General features: G+C 34.5%; 1 protein-coding gene across 5 annotated transcripts in view; it reads left to right on the top strand.

The window, feature by feature from the left end:
- Positions 1 to 18299, top strand: part of SENP7 (SUMO specific peptidase 7) — a 164126-nt gene that overhangs the window by 76552 nt on the left and 69275 nt on the right. For 3 of the 5 annotated variants that reach the window (XM_082696193.1, XM_082696195.1, XM_082696194.1), the window contains one exon: positions 13128 to 13325. The exons of the other annotated variants lie outside the window; for them this stretch is intronic. In XM_082696193.1, the coding sequence (XP_082552319.1) occupies positions 13128 to 13325 (198 nt within the window). The remainder of the gene's footprint in view (positions 1 to 13127; positions 13326 to 18299) is intronic. 5 annotated transcript variants of the gene reach the window in all.

The following is an 18299-nucleotide window of genomic DNA, read 5'->3' as shown; positions in this document are numbered from 1 at the left end:
CAACTGCCACCCACATACCCCACTTTCTGCCTTTAAATACAGTCCTCTCTCACTGTCTCATTGCAGATAGTCTCTGATTTGCTGTCCTGTTTGTGGCTCCCTTGTTTTGTATTTAATAAACATCTCTTGCCTTTGTTTTGCCTCAGGTGAATCCCTTCACTGCCTATACCACCAGCTTCCACCCATGTGGGTTGCCACACATTTGGGGGCTCCCATTCGATTGGGAGAGATACCACAGTAATGTGATGTGTCACATTGATGGGTTTGCAATTATTGAACCTTCTGAGCATCCCTGGAATAAATTCTACTTGAATAGTGAATGATCCTTTTAGTGCATTGTCAAATACCGTTTTTTAATATTTTGTTGAGCATTTTTGTATCTGTGTTTATGACAGATCTTGGCCTTTCTTTTTTTGCAATGTCTTTGTCTAGTTTTGGTATCAGCGTAATTCAGAGAGGTTTTCTCCTATCTGCTCCTTCTCAGTTGTCTTTGGTTAAAGTGATCTTTATGCCAGATGTTTGCTCTATTCTCCAACGTTAGGAGTTTGTTATCAAGTATTACAGTAGGTCTAGGACCGTAACACATTAAATGAGACAATTTAAATCATATCTCTAATAATTCCTAATAAGACATATGACACATTAGAATTATTTTATTATTTTAGATCTGTCTCAATGGTTGTGTTGATTTTGATGTCATCTGAAAAGGTGTGGGGCCTGGAACAGTGGTTCTGTCTGGATTCCTTTCTTCTGTTAACGTTACTGTGCAAGTAAGACAGACCAGCTATAGTTTGTAGCACCTTGGACAAAATGGAAGTGCAGGGTCCCTTGTTTAAAAAAAAAAAAAGAAAAAAGAAAAAATGCAATTAAATAAAGGTACTTATGAAATACTTCTTACACCAAAATGCATGTGTTTTTTCCAGTACCATTTTCCAACTTTCCAGGTATAGCTGGATGTAGTGCTATTCAGTTCTGATACTCTGGTGAATTAGCATCAGATCTCACAATTTAAGGGCTCAGTCCCACAAGACTGCATTTATTTCATATGCCAGCAAAAGTCTCAGGTTGTCCCTGGTATTTCTCACTGGCTGGCTATAAATTGGGCATTTCCATGACTTCCTTTTCAGGTTTGGTAATTTATTAGAATGGCTCACAAAACTCAAGACATTTTATTTACATTTATAGGTTTATTATAAAGGATAAAATACAAGAACAGCCAAACAGAAGAGTTCTATAGGACAGGGTTTGGGCTGGGGGTGTGGAGCTTCCATGACCTTTTTGGATATGTTACCTCCCTTTGCATCTTGATGTATTTACCAGAGAATAAAAGACCAAATATATATTTCCCATTATATCATAGTGCTAAACTATAAAATATTTTTCTTTCTTTCATTGTCTCTTTCTCAACTTACCATGGTGTATTTTATTTATATCTGTGCTGTTCTAAGTAAAAAAGAAAAAGAAAAATATTAAATTATTACGATGAATCTTGCTGTTCACCTTTATACTGTTTAATTCTTTTTAAAATATGGATATGAGCATCGAACCAGTATGCACAATTACTGAAATTGTACAATTTATATTTCATAGTTTATATGGATATAAACTGTGAAAATATCTATATAAATATATATATATATTGTTCTTATCAGAAGAGTAGAAATATTGCACAAAACTAAACTTAGCAGCTTTTTATCACTTTTTGATAAATCTACATTCTATCAAAACTTTCTATTTTTGGCATAATAATGTATAAGAATGAATGAAAGTAAAAAAGGAACTAAGAGTTGCCCTATCATTCCTTTTCCTGCTGTGTCATCATTTTCAGTGTAAGTGTTTGGCTAACACAGGGAATTAACCGAAGTAAGAAAGGATACAATAGGGCACCTTAGTCATTTGTGTTTCTTAGATGCCATTCTTCTTTTTTTTTTTTCCTCTCGGAGCCATTTATTAGACTGAATGAAAAAAATGTGGCCTCAGGACTTTTAGTGCCTCTGCTTACCTTTTTCTCACTTTGAATGTCATGGAACTCCCACATATGTTGAATCGAACAGAAGTTTTTGCTCATGGACATCTAAAATATTATATGTGAATGGAGTAGCTAGGAAAGGTTGGACATGCCTGTGGTGAATATTTTCTCTGTTCATGTGCATGCATTATTGTTTTGTGACTTTCACTTACAAAATACAGGTATGAACATAAAATTATTAAGAATTTCAAGATAGCAACAGCAGAGCTTTAAAACAAGCATGGCATATGTATGCTGTGCAGGTTTCATGTCTGTGAAGCTGGTGCTAGATGCAATTGAAATAAGATGGAACTGTTTACTAAGAGCAGCCTCAGGGAAAAAAGAATTGTCATTAATATGTGATAAAGAAGCTTAAAGTATTGCTGAAATTAGGTATATGTTATGGATTGAATGTTTGTGTCTATGTTAAAATCCTAATCCTTACCACTAGTGTAATGGTGTTAGGAAATGGGAGGCCTTTGGGAGGTGATTTGGTGATGAGGGTGGAGCTCTCATGAATAGGAGACCCCAGGCAGCTCTCTCATCTCTTCTACCATGTGAAGATGTAGTGGGAAGATGGCCACCTGTGAACCATGAAGCTTTTACCACAAATCGAACCTGCTGGTGCCTTGATCTTGGACTCCCTAACCTCCAGAGCTGTGAGAAATACTTGTTTTTTGTTAAGCCACCCAGTCTATGGTATTTTTGTTAAAGGAGCTGGAATGGACCAAGACAGTAAGAAAGGGGAATATGGAAAAGACATGCAATTTATTGTGGTAACTATCTGGATTATGGATTAAAATTATTCAGTCGGTTGTAGTTTCCTCAAAGTCCAAATCAGTGTAGTCCTATGTGTATATTAAGTACCAGTGTTTTAATTTCAAAGTATCAGCTTAAATACTTTTCTCCTTTAAAAGGTGCTTCCTAAGGCACTTGGGCAATTGCCAGGTAACAAATTTATACATTGCAAAGGTGGATTCCAAGGCATACTGTGGTGATGATGATTCTTTAAAGCCCTTGAACTTACTCTAATGAGTTTTTCAATCCAAATTTTAGCAAAGTATACTTATATAAATTAATAAAAATTTACTCATTTGATTCATTTAATTTGGCTTTGATGAGGAAAACCAAATAGGTAGATTCATTTTCTAAAGACAGTATAAATATTTTTGTTTGTTCTTAATGGCTTTTATTTTTTATTTGTTAAACATTTTATTTATTTGAGAGAGAGGGACAGAGGCAGAGTATGAGCAGGTGGGGAGAAGGCAGAGTGAGAGGGAGAAGCAGACTCCCTGCTGAGCAGGGATCCTGATGCCAGGCTGGATCCCAGAACCCTGAGATCATAACTTGAGCCAAAGGCAGACATTTAACTGACTAAGCCACCTATGCATCCCTCTTAATGTCTTTTAATCCCTTTATTGATGTACATTTTATATCTAATAAAGTATATACATGTGTGTATTTTGATGACATTTTGAAAAAAGATTTATTATTTATTTATTTATTTAGAGAGAGAATGTACTCCCTGGGGCGGGGGGGGGGGGGAGTTGTGTCAGAAGGGCTGAGGAAGAGGGAGAGAGAATCCCAAGCAGACTCCAGGCTGAGCCTGGACCCCCATTCAGAGCTCTATCTCACGACCCTAAGATAATGACCTGGCCAGGAACCAAGAATCAGATGCTTAATCGACTGCACCATCTGGGCACCCCGGTTTTGATGAACTTTAACAAATTTTTATACCTGTGTTACCATTACCACCACAATCTGTGAACATACCCAATTCCCCAGAGACTTTCCATGTACCCTTTCCCACTTACCCCTCAAGCCCACCCACCTCTAATCCTACTTACTGATCTATTGTCACTGTAGATTTGTAGGTTTGCTTTCTAGAGTTGGAAATCTATGAAAACAAAGTATATATATTCTTTTTTCTCTCTTGTTTTTTAAAATATTTTATTTTTAAGTAGTCTCTACTCCCAGTATGTGGCTTGAACTTACAGTCATGAGATCAAGAGTGGCATGCTCTATTGACTGAGCCAGCCAGATACCCCAGTGTCTTTTTTTTTTTTTTCCTCACTGTTCATATTACCCTCTTAGGTTCTTTGGCTAGGCCTTTGAATTAAGCTGATAAGACAGATCAACAGGAAAAAAACATACAAATATTATTTGATCTTTTAGAAAGTGCACATTGGAAGCTCTTAGGAAAAATGAAGACCTAAAGACATGGTTAGGATTGACAACCTGTATATCTTTCATTTTTTTAAAGAAATTTTTATTTATTTATTTGAGAGAGAATAAGAGAGAGCGTGGGTGGGGAGGGTCAGAGGGAGATGCAGATTCCCTGCAGAGTAGGGAGCCCGGTGCAGGACTGATCTTGGGACTCCAGGATCATGACCTGAGATGAAGGCAGTTGCTTAACCAACTGAGCCACCCATGCATCCCAACCCATATATCTTTTTAACAAGGAACAATAAATTTGTGTAGTGACAAGACAAAAGAAGGGTTTATGTTTCTAGGCACATAAATTGTGGGAATGTGAGTAGTATATGGGGGAAACTAATGGGAGATAAAGGTCATTATTTGTAGCTTTGTGTAAATCTGTTTTGGTGTCTCCTCCCAGTCTGCAGTGATAAGGATGTCTTCCTGGTATAGAAAAGGCACCTTTCTCATGGAAAATTTTAGGACCACCTTTAGAAAGGGGAAGGTCAGAGAGCCTTTCCTGCACTTGCTATTTCTCAAGTGGCTTTAGCTCAGAGTTATATCCCAACATGGCATATTTTGGGGTGACATGTTTTTAGCCCTTTTAAATCCATTCAACTCTTGGTGGACATTTGGATTGTTTTCATTTTTTTCCTACTAAAGCTGCTGTGAATATTCATTTATAAATGCCTGTGTGGTTATTTTTTCAATCTTTGGGATAAATACCTAGGAGCTGGATTGCTGAATCAATGAAAGTGCATTTTTAATTTTGTAAGAAACTGTCAAACTGTTTTCTAAAAGTGATGGTGCATTTCATATTCCCACCAGCAGTGTAGGAAAAATTTACTTCCTCCACACTCTCCCTTGTTATAGATGTGCAGTGGTATTTTATTGTGGTTTTAATTGCTTTTGCTTGGTGAATAACAATATGGAGCATATTTTCTTGTACTTATTGGCCTTATTACCTTCTCCAATATGTCTACAGAAATTTTTTGCTCTTGTCCCCCTTTTTATTTTTTTTATTTTAAATATTTTATTTATTTATTTGACAGAGAGAAATCACAAGTAGATGGAGAGGCAGGCAGAGAGAGAGAGAGGGAAGCAGGCTCTCTGCTGAGCAGAGAGCCCGATGCGGGACTCGATCCCAGGACTCTGAGATCATGACCTGAGCTGAAGGCAGAGGCTTTAACCCACTGAGCCACCCAGGCGCTTCTTGTCCCCCTTTTTAAAGGTTTTTTATTTTTTTTAAATCTATTTATTTGACAGACAGAAATCACAAGTAGGCAGAGAGGCAGGCAGAGAGAGAGAGGGGGAGGCAGGCTCCCCGATGAGCAGAGAGCCCGATGCGGGGCTCGATCCCAGGACCCTGAGATCATGACCTGAGCTAAAGGCAGAGGCTTTAACCCACTGAGCCACCCAGGCGCCCCTTGCCCCCCTTTTTAAAAGAGAAACCTTTTTCTTTAAATTTTTTATTTTTTTTTTATAAACATATAATATATTTTTATCCCCCGGGGTACAGGTCTGTGAATCGCCAGGTTTACACACTTCACAGCACTCACCATAGCACATACCCTCCCCAGTGTCCATAACCCCCCCACCCCCAACAACCTTCAGTTTGTTTTGTGAGATTAAGAATTTAAAAGGAAACTTCTTTTTAAAGATCAGAAACACAAGATAAATAATATTGAACATCTTTGCATATACATATTGGCCATTCATGTCTTTTTCTTGTGAAGTATTCAAATATTTTGTCCATGTAGAGAAAAAGCCTTTTTCTCTACCCTTCTCAGTTCTCTGATGCCCTGCAAATTAGACTAACAAAATATAGATTTATTAGACAAACATAGAGTTTACTACCACATGGAATGTGCATCTATGAAGGAGAAATGCTGTGATGAGTAACTCAAAGGGGTAATTACAACTTGGGCTTATGTAGCGTCTAACAATGAATAATAAATTTCTGGAAAAGTGAGAAGACAAAAAAGTTTAAAGACTTCCAAGAAAGGCAAACGGTGGGAAAGTAAAAATATGAAGGAAGCTAATGGAAAATAAGGTTTAGGCTTGTTATATAGATTCTATCTCTGAGCTCATAAGAATTGCTAGTGATGAATAGTCTAAGCCTGCGTTTAGGCAAGTGGTGGACGGGCAAAGATTTTTTATTTTTTGGCATTTGCTGTTTCTCAGTTTTCTTCAGTTCAAAACAGTCCCTGTGCCAAAGTGACATATTTTGGGGTGGCATATTCTTATTTCCTACAGCCACTGTTTTTGAAGGATAAGAAATGCTCTCAAATTATGAAAAGAGAAACTAAAACACTGTTTTTATTCTGGCTAGTTTCCAGAACCAAAAAATAGGACTCCAAGTTTTGGGGAATGATTATTTTTTTTGATTTCTCAATTTTTTTAGCCCAATTATATAGCTAACTCATATATTCATTGAGTAAACTGCTTTTGTTAAAAATTGTAATTAAAAATTTTGAATTAAAAAGATTTTATTTATTTATTTGAGAGAGAGAGAGAGTGAGCAGGAGTGGAGGGGAGGGGTGGAGAGAAAGGGAGGACACGGGCTCCATCCTAGGACCCTGTGATCATGACCTGAGCTAATATCAGATGTTTAACTGATTGAGCCACCCAGGCGGCCCTTCTGCCCTGCCACCCGAACACAAAATTTATACTTTTTAAGAAAACCTAGTGTACGTGTTTTGTTCATAGGCCAAAAAAAAAAAAAAAAAAAAAATTCCTGCTGTAGTTATGTTATTTTCCTACAATTAGAGGTTTTCAAATATATAAATAGTACTCTAGAAAAATTATAGTTATTTTTATTTCTAGGTGTAATATTTTTTAGACTCTGAGTACATACATCAGTGATTATTTCCCCTGTAAATGAAATTAGATTTGATCCTTGAGCAATGTGGGGTTTAGTCCTGCCAACTCCCTTGCTCAGTCGAAAATCTGCATTTAATTTCCATTTTTAATTTTTTTATTATGTTATGTTAGTCACCATACAGTACATTACTAGTTTTTGATGTAGTGTTCCATTGCATTTAACTTTGGACTTCAAAATTGAACTACTCATAGTCAATTGTTGACCAAAAACATAAACAGTTAACATATATTTTGTATGATGTATGTATTATATACTGTATTCTTTTCTTTTTTTTAAGATTTTATTTATTTATTTGACAGATCACAAGCAGACAGAGAGGCAGGCAGACAGAGAGAAAGAGGGGAAGCAGGCTCCCTGCTGAGCAGAGAGCCCAGTGCAGGGCTCCATCCCAGGACGCTGGGATCATGACCTGAGCCGAAAGCAGAGGCTTTAACCCACTGAGCCACCCAGGCACCCCTATGTACTGTATTCTTAAAGTAACCTTGAGAAAAGACAGTGTTACTAAAATCATAAGGAAAGGAAGAATACAATTACAGTACTGTACTATATTCATCCAAAAAAATCCTCATGTAAGTGGGCCTGCACAATTCAAACCCATGTTCTTCAAAAGTCAATTGTAAATTAATAGTATCATGGTTGACAGCTTAGAGAGGGGTATTTCGTAAATAGATAACTGGGTGCTTTTAAAAAGCCTAGGTAAGTACTTTAGCAGGAATTTGATATACAATGTTGGGTTAGATGGAGTTCTCTGTTTAGGTGTTCTCTATTCTTTATTTATACTGTAAAATGTAATGCACCTACCAAGAAGAAATAAAAGGTAAACAATAAATTATTTATTGTAATTTAAAAGTTTTTTATAAGGCAAATATACTTTGGTAACCACCACACAGAATAGAAAACTACCCCAGAAGTTCTCTTGTGTCTTTGCAGTTACAACTCCTTTTCTGTCCTTTAACTTGCAAGGATGCCTGGGTGGCTCAGTCAGTTAAGTGTCTGCTTCAGCTCAGGTCATGATCCCAGGGTCCTGGGATTGAGTCCCCTGTTGGGCTCCTTTCTCAGTGGGGAGCCTGCTTCTCCCTTTGCCTGCTGCTCCTCCTGCTTGTGCTCTCTCTGACAAATAAATAAAATCTTAAAAAAAATTTCTCTTGACTTTCTTACTTTTTATTGGCATAGTATTTCTACTTAAGTGTGGTTTCTATAATACAAAGTTTAGGTTTTATTTTGCATGATTTGAATGTTGTTCTTCACTCTTAATTTCTTTTCCAATATCCATAGAAATTTTACGGCATTTAAATGTAGAAATTAAACATTTTTTTCCTTAATATTTTGGGGAAAAAAGAAAATATTAAGGTAAAAATATTTAATTAAAAAAATTGTTCTGACTCATGCTTTAGGGTGTTACTAGTCAGCCAAATTATAATCACAACAAAACCAAATATACAAACATAAAATAAATATTTTCCCCAGAGGGGCTTTGCCCTACCTTGGGCTCTGCACTCAGCAGGAGTCCACATGAGGTCCTCCCTCCCTCACCCTCTGTTCCTCCCACTCTCTCTCTTTCTCTCATAAATAAATCTTAAAAAAAAAAAAAAAAAAGAAAACAAATGAAGACAAGTAGAAAAAAAAAAACAGAGATAGCTGGCTACCTTAAAATTTAAAGTAGAAGATTAATGAGTATCATTTGCTAAAGTGGCTTTATCCTGGTTTACTTAACCATTCTGCTGTTTCTGAGCATTGAATGTTAATTTTAGTTCACTGCTTTTATAAATTATACCATGAAGAATACTCTATGCATAAACTTTTCCCATTTTTCATACTTTTCTTAGTATAGGATTCCAGACATGGGATTATTTTGTCAATAGTGTTATAAACACTCATATAAATCCCTCATCTAGATTCACCAATTCTTAACTTTTATCCACACTTGCCTTCTTTTAGCCTTTCCATATATGTATGTAATTGCATATCACATATACACATGTAGAAATATAATACACATTTTTCCTAGAACCATTTGGAAGTAGCAGACATAGCATTTCAACCTGTGTTTCCTAAGAACAAGGACATTTTCTTACACATTACCACAATATATTATGAAGAAATTTAATAGTAATTTCATTTGTAATCTAATGTAGAGCGTAGAATTAATCAGAATTCCCTAAATGTTCCCACAATTTTTTTTTATTACTTCAAAAAATTTATTACTTTTTTTTTAGAGAGGGAAAGAGGGCTGGGAGGAAGGGGAGAGGGAGAGGGAGAGAGAGAATCTTAAGCAGCACGGAGATCCCATGCTCAGTGTGGAGCACAAGGTGGGGCTCAATCTCACAACCCTGAGGTCATGACCTGAGCTGAAATGAAGAGTTGAACGCTTAACCAACTGAGCCACGCAGGCACCCCTATTTTATTACTTTTTAATATATAGGATCAAGTTGAAGTTTGTGCATCGTGTATTTTGGTTATTAAGTCTCATTGGCCTCTTAATCTTAGAATACCACTGTCTGTCTTTTTTTATTAAAAATCCTGACACTTTTTTGAAGAGTTTAAGCAGTTGTCTTATATAATGTGCTATATTCTAGACTTTTATGATTCATTTAGGTTTGTCCTCATGGTTTAGATTCACCTTACATTTTTGATAAGAATACTTCATAGCTGATGTCATTTGCTTATTGCATCATATCAGAGGACACATAAGGTTTGCTTGTCCACCTGTTGGTGATTCTACATTTGATCATTGGTTAAGGGTGGTGGCTGTTGGAATCTTACTATTATAAAGGTACCTTTGTCTTTTGTAGTTAATAATCACCTGTGAACCTAATTATCTTTTTTGCATTGGGCTGACACTATGGTGGCTGAGCAGTTGTGGAAAATATATCACAAAACAGAGTATATTTGTGTCATTGTAAATTCATGGTTATTAATCTCACTGGATGCCTAAACTGCAAGATAATCCTACTGTGTTTTTCTAATCAGCTTGTGTTTTCCCTCTCCACAGTGATGATTTGAAATCTTTCTCTTCCCAAGCCTTTGTTCCTTTACTTTTCCTATCACTTTGAAAAGGTGATCTTGGTTTCTTTTAATTCCTGGAAGAAGGAAAGGGGTGCCTCTTCTTCCATCGTAAACTGTCATAGTGGAGTAGTTAGGAGTGCTGGCAGTAGAGTTGAGAGTGTATGGTTTTCGATCCCACTTTCACTATTTACATTTTACTTTGGGCTTAATTATTAATCATTCTATATTAGTCTTAAATGCAGAAGAATTACCATTGTACCCCATAGAGTAATTTTGAGGTGTAAATGAAGTAACTCATTATAAAATGGTTAGCATAGTGCATGGTATATAGTGCATGTTAAAAAAATATTAGCTCTTATATCATTTCTTGAGAAATTTACTGTGTTAATTATTTGTCTCTTTTTATCTTCAGCCTCTCCTATTCTGTTGACCTATTCCCTAGGCACTTAAATTTACACAGATGTCTTTTGTCTTAAGCTAACTAACTAATGAACCAATGACTAAGAAAACTTTTCCCTCATCTTTGCTTGTCCTCAGCTCTTGTTCTGTATCCCCCTTTCAGTCTTATGTCAACTGCCTACATTTGCTGTTCCCCTTTCCTCCTTTTCCATTTACTCATTCCACTGTGTTCTGGTTTCTGCTCCTACGATTCCACTAAACTGCCCCTGATAAAGTCATTGTTACCCCTCTAAATTCATTTTTATAACCCTTAAACTTAGTGCTTCCATTTCATTCTTAATAAGAGATCAGAGTGATCTTTTAATAATGCAAGCTGTGAGCCCATCATTCTCTTGTTAAAACTAGTGAATTTCTATTGTTCTTGACATAAAATCTCAAATCATTGATATAGTTTATCAGTCTTGCCCCACTGTCCATCCCTGTCTTGTACAATTTCCTCTTCAGTCTGAGCAGTTGAGCCAGGTAAGTCTGATTTTCTTCAACTAGCTTTACTCATATCAGCGCATTTGCATTTTGTCCTCCTTTTGGACTTCTCTTTAGAGATGAGTGACACTCATTCCACCTGTTTCTTTTGGATAGTGGCTAGCTTCAACTCAAAGGTCATATTCCAGGTAAAACCTCCCGTGACCTAATTCAGAATAAGTACAGTATCTATACTTCAACTTCTTATCATTTATCATACTTGTAATTAAGTAATTAATTGGGTAATTGTTCTCTGGAATGTAAGCTCCATGAAGGCAGGCACTGTAACCATCTTGTTTATTGCTGAATCTCTAGATTCTGCTTGTACAGTTGTTTGACTAGAAGGTACTTGGTAAGTATTTGTTGAATGAAGAATGAATTATTAGTATTTATTCATAGACATGTCACTCATATCTTTATTATTTAATGATAATTCTAAAACCTGTAGATTAAAAAACAATTTTTTTTAACTCAAAATATTTGGAGTTTCAGTGCATTCTATGAAAGTTTCCCTGAAAACTTATACTGGTCTTCCAAACGGTCTGAAGATAGCCCAAAGTGGCAGCTACAAACAAGTGATCTCTTTGAAACCTAGTTTATCTTTTATTTATTTTTTTTAAGTAAACTCTAGGCCCAGTGTGGGACTTGAACTCATGACCCCAAAGTTGGGAATCACATGCTTTACCAACTGAGCCAGCCAGGCACCCCAAGATCTGTTTTATCTTTAAAATATATGAGCACTTTGCTTTGTTTCTTATTCTTCTTCTTATTATTATTGTTATTTTTAATGATTTTTAAGTAATCTCTACACTCAGTGGTCCTCAAACTTACAACCCCAAGATCATGTCGCATATTCCACTAGCTGAGCCAGCCAGGCACTTCAGTTTTTTAATATTCTTACATTTGTTAAAGAAACAATGCCTAAAATGGGTTCTGGGGAATAGAATAGACACTCTTATGATTAAACATTTTTAATTCTCTTAGACATTTCATTCTTTTTTTTTTTAAGGCTTTATTAATTTGACAGAGAGAGAGAGAGAGTGCACAAGCAGGTGGAGTGGCAGGCAGAGGGAAAGGGAGAAGCAGGCTTCCTGCTCAGGAGCCTGATGTGGGGCTCTATCTGAGGATCCGGGATCATGACCTGAACTGAAGGCAGATGCCCAACCGACTGAGCCACCCCAACGCCCGCTTTCAGACATTTCTCATTTGATGTTGTTTTGAGTCCATTTGGTAGCCTGTCCACACTACTGCAAGAACTATTCTCTTATTATCAGCAAAAGATATATTGAATGGAGTAATGGCTAAAATGTAATGAGGCAAAAAGCTGAAGCTCCTTGCATTTATCAGTTATACCTTTGAAAAGGGTATAGGTACAGTAAAAGCAAATGTTTTAAATTGACTTATTTGTTGAAATAAGGTAAAATTAAACTTGTATCTTAAGACTATGAAGACATAAGACTATGTAGACTTAAGACTATAGACGATGTAGTATTTCACCTTTAGTTTTAGAGATTTCATTTATTTTTAGAGAGAGAGTGTGAGCGCATGAGAGCAGGGTGAGGGGCAGAGGGAGAGTGCCAGAATCTCAAACAGACTCTCACTGAATGAGGAGCCCCATGTGGGGTTGATTCCACAACCCTGAGATCATGACCTGAGGCAAAATCAAGAGTCAGACGCTTAACAGACTGAGCCATCTAGGTGCCTCTTACCTTTACTTTTAATAATGCTTTCCTAATCAACAAATACTAAAAACACAATTATAGTGCAGGAAGTGGTTGCCTCTTGTGTGTTATGCGTATGTGTATTGTTGTTTCACTAAAAGTATAAATAGGCGCAGATGGGTTATCATGGATTCCAACAGCTATATGTATGTGTGTGTGGCCACACTTGTAGTATACCAGAGAGAATTATGAAGAAAAGTCCAGTAAAAGTAAATAGACTTATTAATATATATTTGAGAATGGTTAAGCACATATTTTACCTATTTATTACTCTAGTTAATTGACTGAAGAACTGAACTTTTGGAGGTTTTCTTTTGGTATAATTTGTGATTACTTCATGTATTATACAATGTTTAGTACTTTATGTATTAATTATTTATGTGTGTAACAGGCAACTCAAAGTTGTGTTGACGAATGTCCTATGGACGGATTTAGGACGAAAATTCAGAAAGACCCTACCTAGAAACGATGCTAATTTATGTGATGCCAACAAGGTGCAATCAGACTCATTGCCTTCGACATCTGTTGACAGCCTAGAGACATGTCAAAAATTAGAACTTCTTCACCAAAGCCTTAATTTATCTAAAAGGTATGTTGTTCAGTATTGATTTTGTTCAACCTACCACATTTGAAATAGTAGAAGTCCAATAATCTTAAAATTGTTAAGATTGTTGGGAATGATTTTTAAGAAGATCTGCATATACAGGTGTACCCCACTTGAAAGCAAATCTTAAAGCTGACAATCTACTTTACAAAATTAATGATAGTTTTACACTTCATTAAGTAAGTTGACATAAAATTATTTTTAAAGCCAAGTATCTTTAGTACATTTAACTTACTTTATAATTTGATTCACATATACATGTTTTTAGAGATTCATTTATGATATAAAATGAAGATACATATATAGATAGATAGATAGATAGATAACGGACCTAGATAAAATAACATGTGAAAGGTATGCTAAAGATGGAGAAAATGAAGGTATATATATTTATCTATTTATGTCTTAACAGAGTTTACAGAATTAATAGTTAAGTTTTTATTTTCTTTATCTTTAGCATACCTATTAAATATTAATCTGAGTCTTTACCACTTTTGACTTTGTGAGCTTTCTTGTATTTTACATGCATTTTTATGGAAAGGAGGTGATATTGAAATATTACCCACAGATTTTTAATGATATGTGTACAGTTTAATTTATAAAATAAGACCAGTTTTGTTTCATACTTTTTAAAGGAATTGTATATGGAGTATATGGAGTTTGAATGCATGTGTTATCTTTCTTCTTAGACTTATTCCTATTTCTGTATCCCCTGTCTGAGTATATGACACCTCTTTCTTTCTTATCCTTTATTTATTTTTTTTCTTTCGTATCCTTTATAGCTAGTCATTTTTCATGTGTAGTTGTTTTTGCTTCCTAAATATATCTTGAAATGATCTCTTCTCCATTTTTATTGCCACTGCCCCAGTCAAGCCCTGATAATTTTGTGCCTTTATTACTATGATAGTATTGGGCTTCCTGTGTTTGGTGTTCTTGATTATTATTTCTCTATATTGTTGCTAAGTTACTCATTCTCAAAGGCAGATGTTACTTTCTGTTCTGTAGTTTAACATCTATCCATCTGTGGCTCAACATAACCATCAGGATAAAGCTCAAACTCCTTAGCTTAGCATACAAGGTCCTTAATGATCTCACCTTTGCCTATCTCTAGCTTTGTGTCTGTCTGCTCCATATTATAACTGAGCTTTAATCTCTAGGGAACTAGTGGTAGCTCAATGAATGTATAGTCCTGTTTTATACCTCTGAGTTCATGCTGTTTGTTCTCTTATTTTGGAAACAATTCTCCTTTTCCCTTTTACTGACATCTTTTAGTCTTTAACATTGAACTCATATGCCATCTTTTTGGGACAGTGTCCTTGATTCCACACCCTAATTTGTGTTTAATCCTTTTTTTTTTTTTTTGTCTTGTTAAGCAGTCTGGTCATATATCATAGCACTTATCACCCTATATTATATTTAATTTCTTTTCCTCCCTGACATTAGCTTCATAAAGGCAGCAACTACATTTTATTATTTTTACTCTAATACTAATACCTGGCACATTGCTGGGCATATAACTAAATGCTCAATCAATTTTTGCTGAATTCAAGGGAGAGGTTGCTTCTCAACAGAGTTACATCTGTCTCTTTGATAGAAATGTATTTTCATCCATTAGAACTAGTTATTTGCTGTGTAATTTTGGTGACAACCAGGAAAAGAGATATTACAAGCTTAAATAAGAACTGGAGAATAGTTTTGAGTAATGGGTTTGGGTAACATTTTCTGTATAGGACTTGCTGTGTGGAATAGGAGACTTATTCTTTTCTTCAGTTGTTGCTTAACCTTGACGTGATGCTTTTTGTCTTATTTTCATGTTTACTTAGCTAGAATTTCATTATTTCAGAGAGATGAAACAGAGGAAAGTTTATTTTTGGTTTTTAATTTCATCTTAAAGTTCAGCTATTAAGTAAACCAATATTATTCAGTCACACCAAAATAACAATTTTTTTAGAAATTTTATTTGTATTTTAGGATCTAAAATGGTTATGTTGCCTTTTATGTCAGGACATATACCTCTATTCCATTAAGAAAAGTTAGGTTCCAGTTCTTGGACTATCCCTAATTATATTTATTAATTTTTCTCTTATATCTACATGTTTGAAGTTTTAAGAGAATACATAATTTAGATATTGTGATGGTAAGATTTTTTGGATACTGTAGTATTCCTATCACCTTAAGTTTTCTTTAAGCTGGTATTAGTTGAGTGATAATTTATTCATTTAAAATTTAGCTTAGTAAAAGAAAAGAGCAAATTTAGAATATCTATGAATCACTTTTAAGAAATATTCAGCAGTTAAAATTGTTTTCTCTACATAGCTTAAGAAACGTAATACATTTTGAATTGTATCATCTGGGAGTGGATTTATAAGAACCTTATTAAAATGTTACATAATACAGTTTTTGAAAGGTATTCATCTAAGTGACAACAAAATGAAAACTAAATTAGTATTATAATTTTTTTGCTTGCTATATTATAGTTTTCTTACCAGATATAATTATGTTGTCGTTCAAAAAAGGTTGCATCTCTTTAAAAATTTGCTTTTAACATGTTTATATTAATAGCTCTTACCAACTTTTCTCATTTATTAAATTATTTGAGTCTTACGTATCTTGCTACTTACGCAGGTAAGGACTCCACAATTTATAACTTAAAAAATTAAGAATCAGAGAAAATAACCATGCAGAGAAACAATCAATAAATGGCATTAATTCTCAGGCCAGTATACTTTATGCTTCATCTCACTGCATTACAAAATTTGTTTCTGCTTTGGTTTAGCATATTATATTTTGAAATATGATTTCATAATATTAGTAAATCAACTTAAATAAGTGTAATTTTATTTTACTTGCTGATACTACTTATATACTGAAGAAAAAAATTGGATAGACTGTGAAATGACCATTTTTTAGTCCTTTCTTCCATATTGACTTAGTATGAAAGATAAAGTATATACCTTTATATATTTCTTGTGAAAATTAAGAATCTTTTGAAATTCTGACTAGCCATGAAATTTCTATGGCAGTCCTAACTTATATAGTTCTATATCAAAGATAGTTTAGGTATTATGAACTTAGACATCAGTATATAGATTTGTATTCTGTAAGGCTCTCCCAGAGTTTTGTTTCTTCAAGATACCCAAATTACGTGAGTTGCAAATAGTTGATGAAAGATGTTTGTGCTATGGCTGTGTGTTATGAAAATCTTGGTGTGCTATAGGCATTGCTAACTATTTAGTTATATACTTTTCTATATAACTTTTCATCAAGATTGCAGAGTATGATAAATTAGGACAATTAAGCACCATTTGAAAGAATAGTTTATGACTTTTTAGGAGGACTTCAATAATAGGAAAATTAAAGTGAGTTTCCTTGTACTATATACTTACTGTGTGCCATACTAACTGCTTTACATCTAATATTTCATTTCATTTTAACAACTTTGTAAGATAGATTTTCTCTTAATTTTAGAGATGAGAATGTCAATGCTAAGAGGAAAAATTATGGTAAAAACTTGACTAATATGTGCTGAAATCAGAACGTGGACCTGTTTTTGTCTGACTCTAGAGTCATTGGTCTTAATTCCTGTACCTCAGTGCTTTTTACTCTTCTGAAATTTAACTTTTTTCATAAGTAACACAGGAATTAGATTTTATTACATTTTTTAATGATATCTAAATTATTGACCTTTAAATATTCTACTTATTTTTAATGTTTTTCTTGTGACATTTTGTTTACATTATAATAGAGTGCTCTCTTATTGAAAGATATACTGCTGCTGAGATAGTACCTTAAACCTTCTAATAGCTTAAAAGGCCCCCTAGGGTGCTTGTGCTTTAGAGATGCAGGTTCTACTGCAGTCTTGGTGTATTTTCTTTTCAGATGGCTTTTGGGTAAATTTTGATATTTTTCTCTTTTAGGAAAGACTTTAATCTGTTTGTTTAACTTAAAGGTCTTGTTTATCCTCCAGAGTTCTTTTTTTTCATATTTTCTTTGCTTTTTGCTTTCTTTAAATCTAGTGGCAAAATAAACTGTGTAAGAATATGGTGATCATTTATTACTGAAAAGAGAATTCTGATCTTTAAAATTTACCATTTGCTTGCTGATATTTGTACTTTTTGTTGCTGATTATTCTCTTCAACACTTTGTATAAAGTAATCTTTTATGGACTCCATCTCTCCTTTTTGGAGAGAGAGCTCTTTTTAGGGACTCAGCATTTTAAAACATACTTAAACATGTTACAGTCAGGCATTTAAACAGAGATGCTAACTGAGAGCTGACATTTTTTTGGTGTATCTCCTTATGTGCCCTGAATTTTCTATTTACTGAAATACTACAGTTTTTAGATTATTTTTATTATAAGCCATATTTTAGAATTCAGTAGGGATAGGGGACTGTAAAAAGAGTATGTTATCAATTCTTAAAATAAGTTATCAATATATCAGATTCTCTCATATCCTAAAAATAAGTAAAATTTATTTGCATTAAGGTATTTATTTGGAAAGAGTTCTAACCTGAGTAAAATTATCTGTGCTAATATTTCTGTATTTTCCCTAAACTACTGAGAAACACAGATGAGTTTTCATTAAACTGTAGTTGAAGTTTTTTTAGTGATTTATTTCATAGCAATTTCTAGTGTGAGGGGAGATGAAAAAAATCTTGAGACTCCTTGCTGGTCCTATATTGCCTCCATTCCCACATCACATTGAGGATTTTAAGGAGGTTTCTGTCAGGCATCAAATACACAAAGCAGACAGTAATAACTAGTATCCTTAGAGATTTAAATCATATGAGAAGTAGAAAACTATCTCTGCCTTCCCTCCCTCATAATTAGTGTTTGTACTAGATAACAGATTTTCTTCCCCTTCTTTCTTCACTCAAACTCTTAGTTTAGGGAGTTGTATTTATGACTACACTTTGCTTTTACTTCATACATACTACTTAATCATTGCAGTACTTTTT

The sequence above is a fragment of the Mustela nivalis genome (assembly GCF_964662115.1).
Source record: "Mustela nivalis genome assembly, chromosome: 1".
NCBI classification, from domain to species: domain Eukaryota; kingdom Metazoa; phylum Chordata; class Mammalia; order Carnivora; family Mustelidae; genus Mustela; species Mustela nivalis.
Note: the sequence above shows the minus strand (reverse complement) of the source record. Positions and strands in the feature narration are given on the sequence as shown.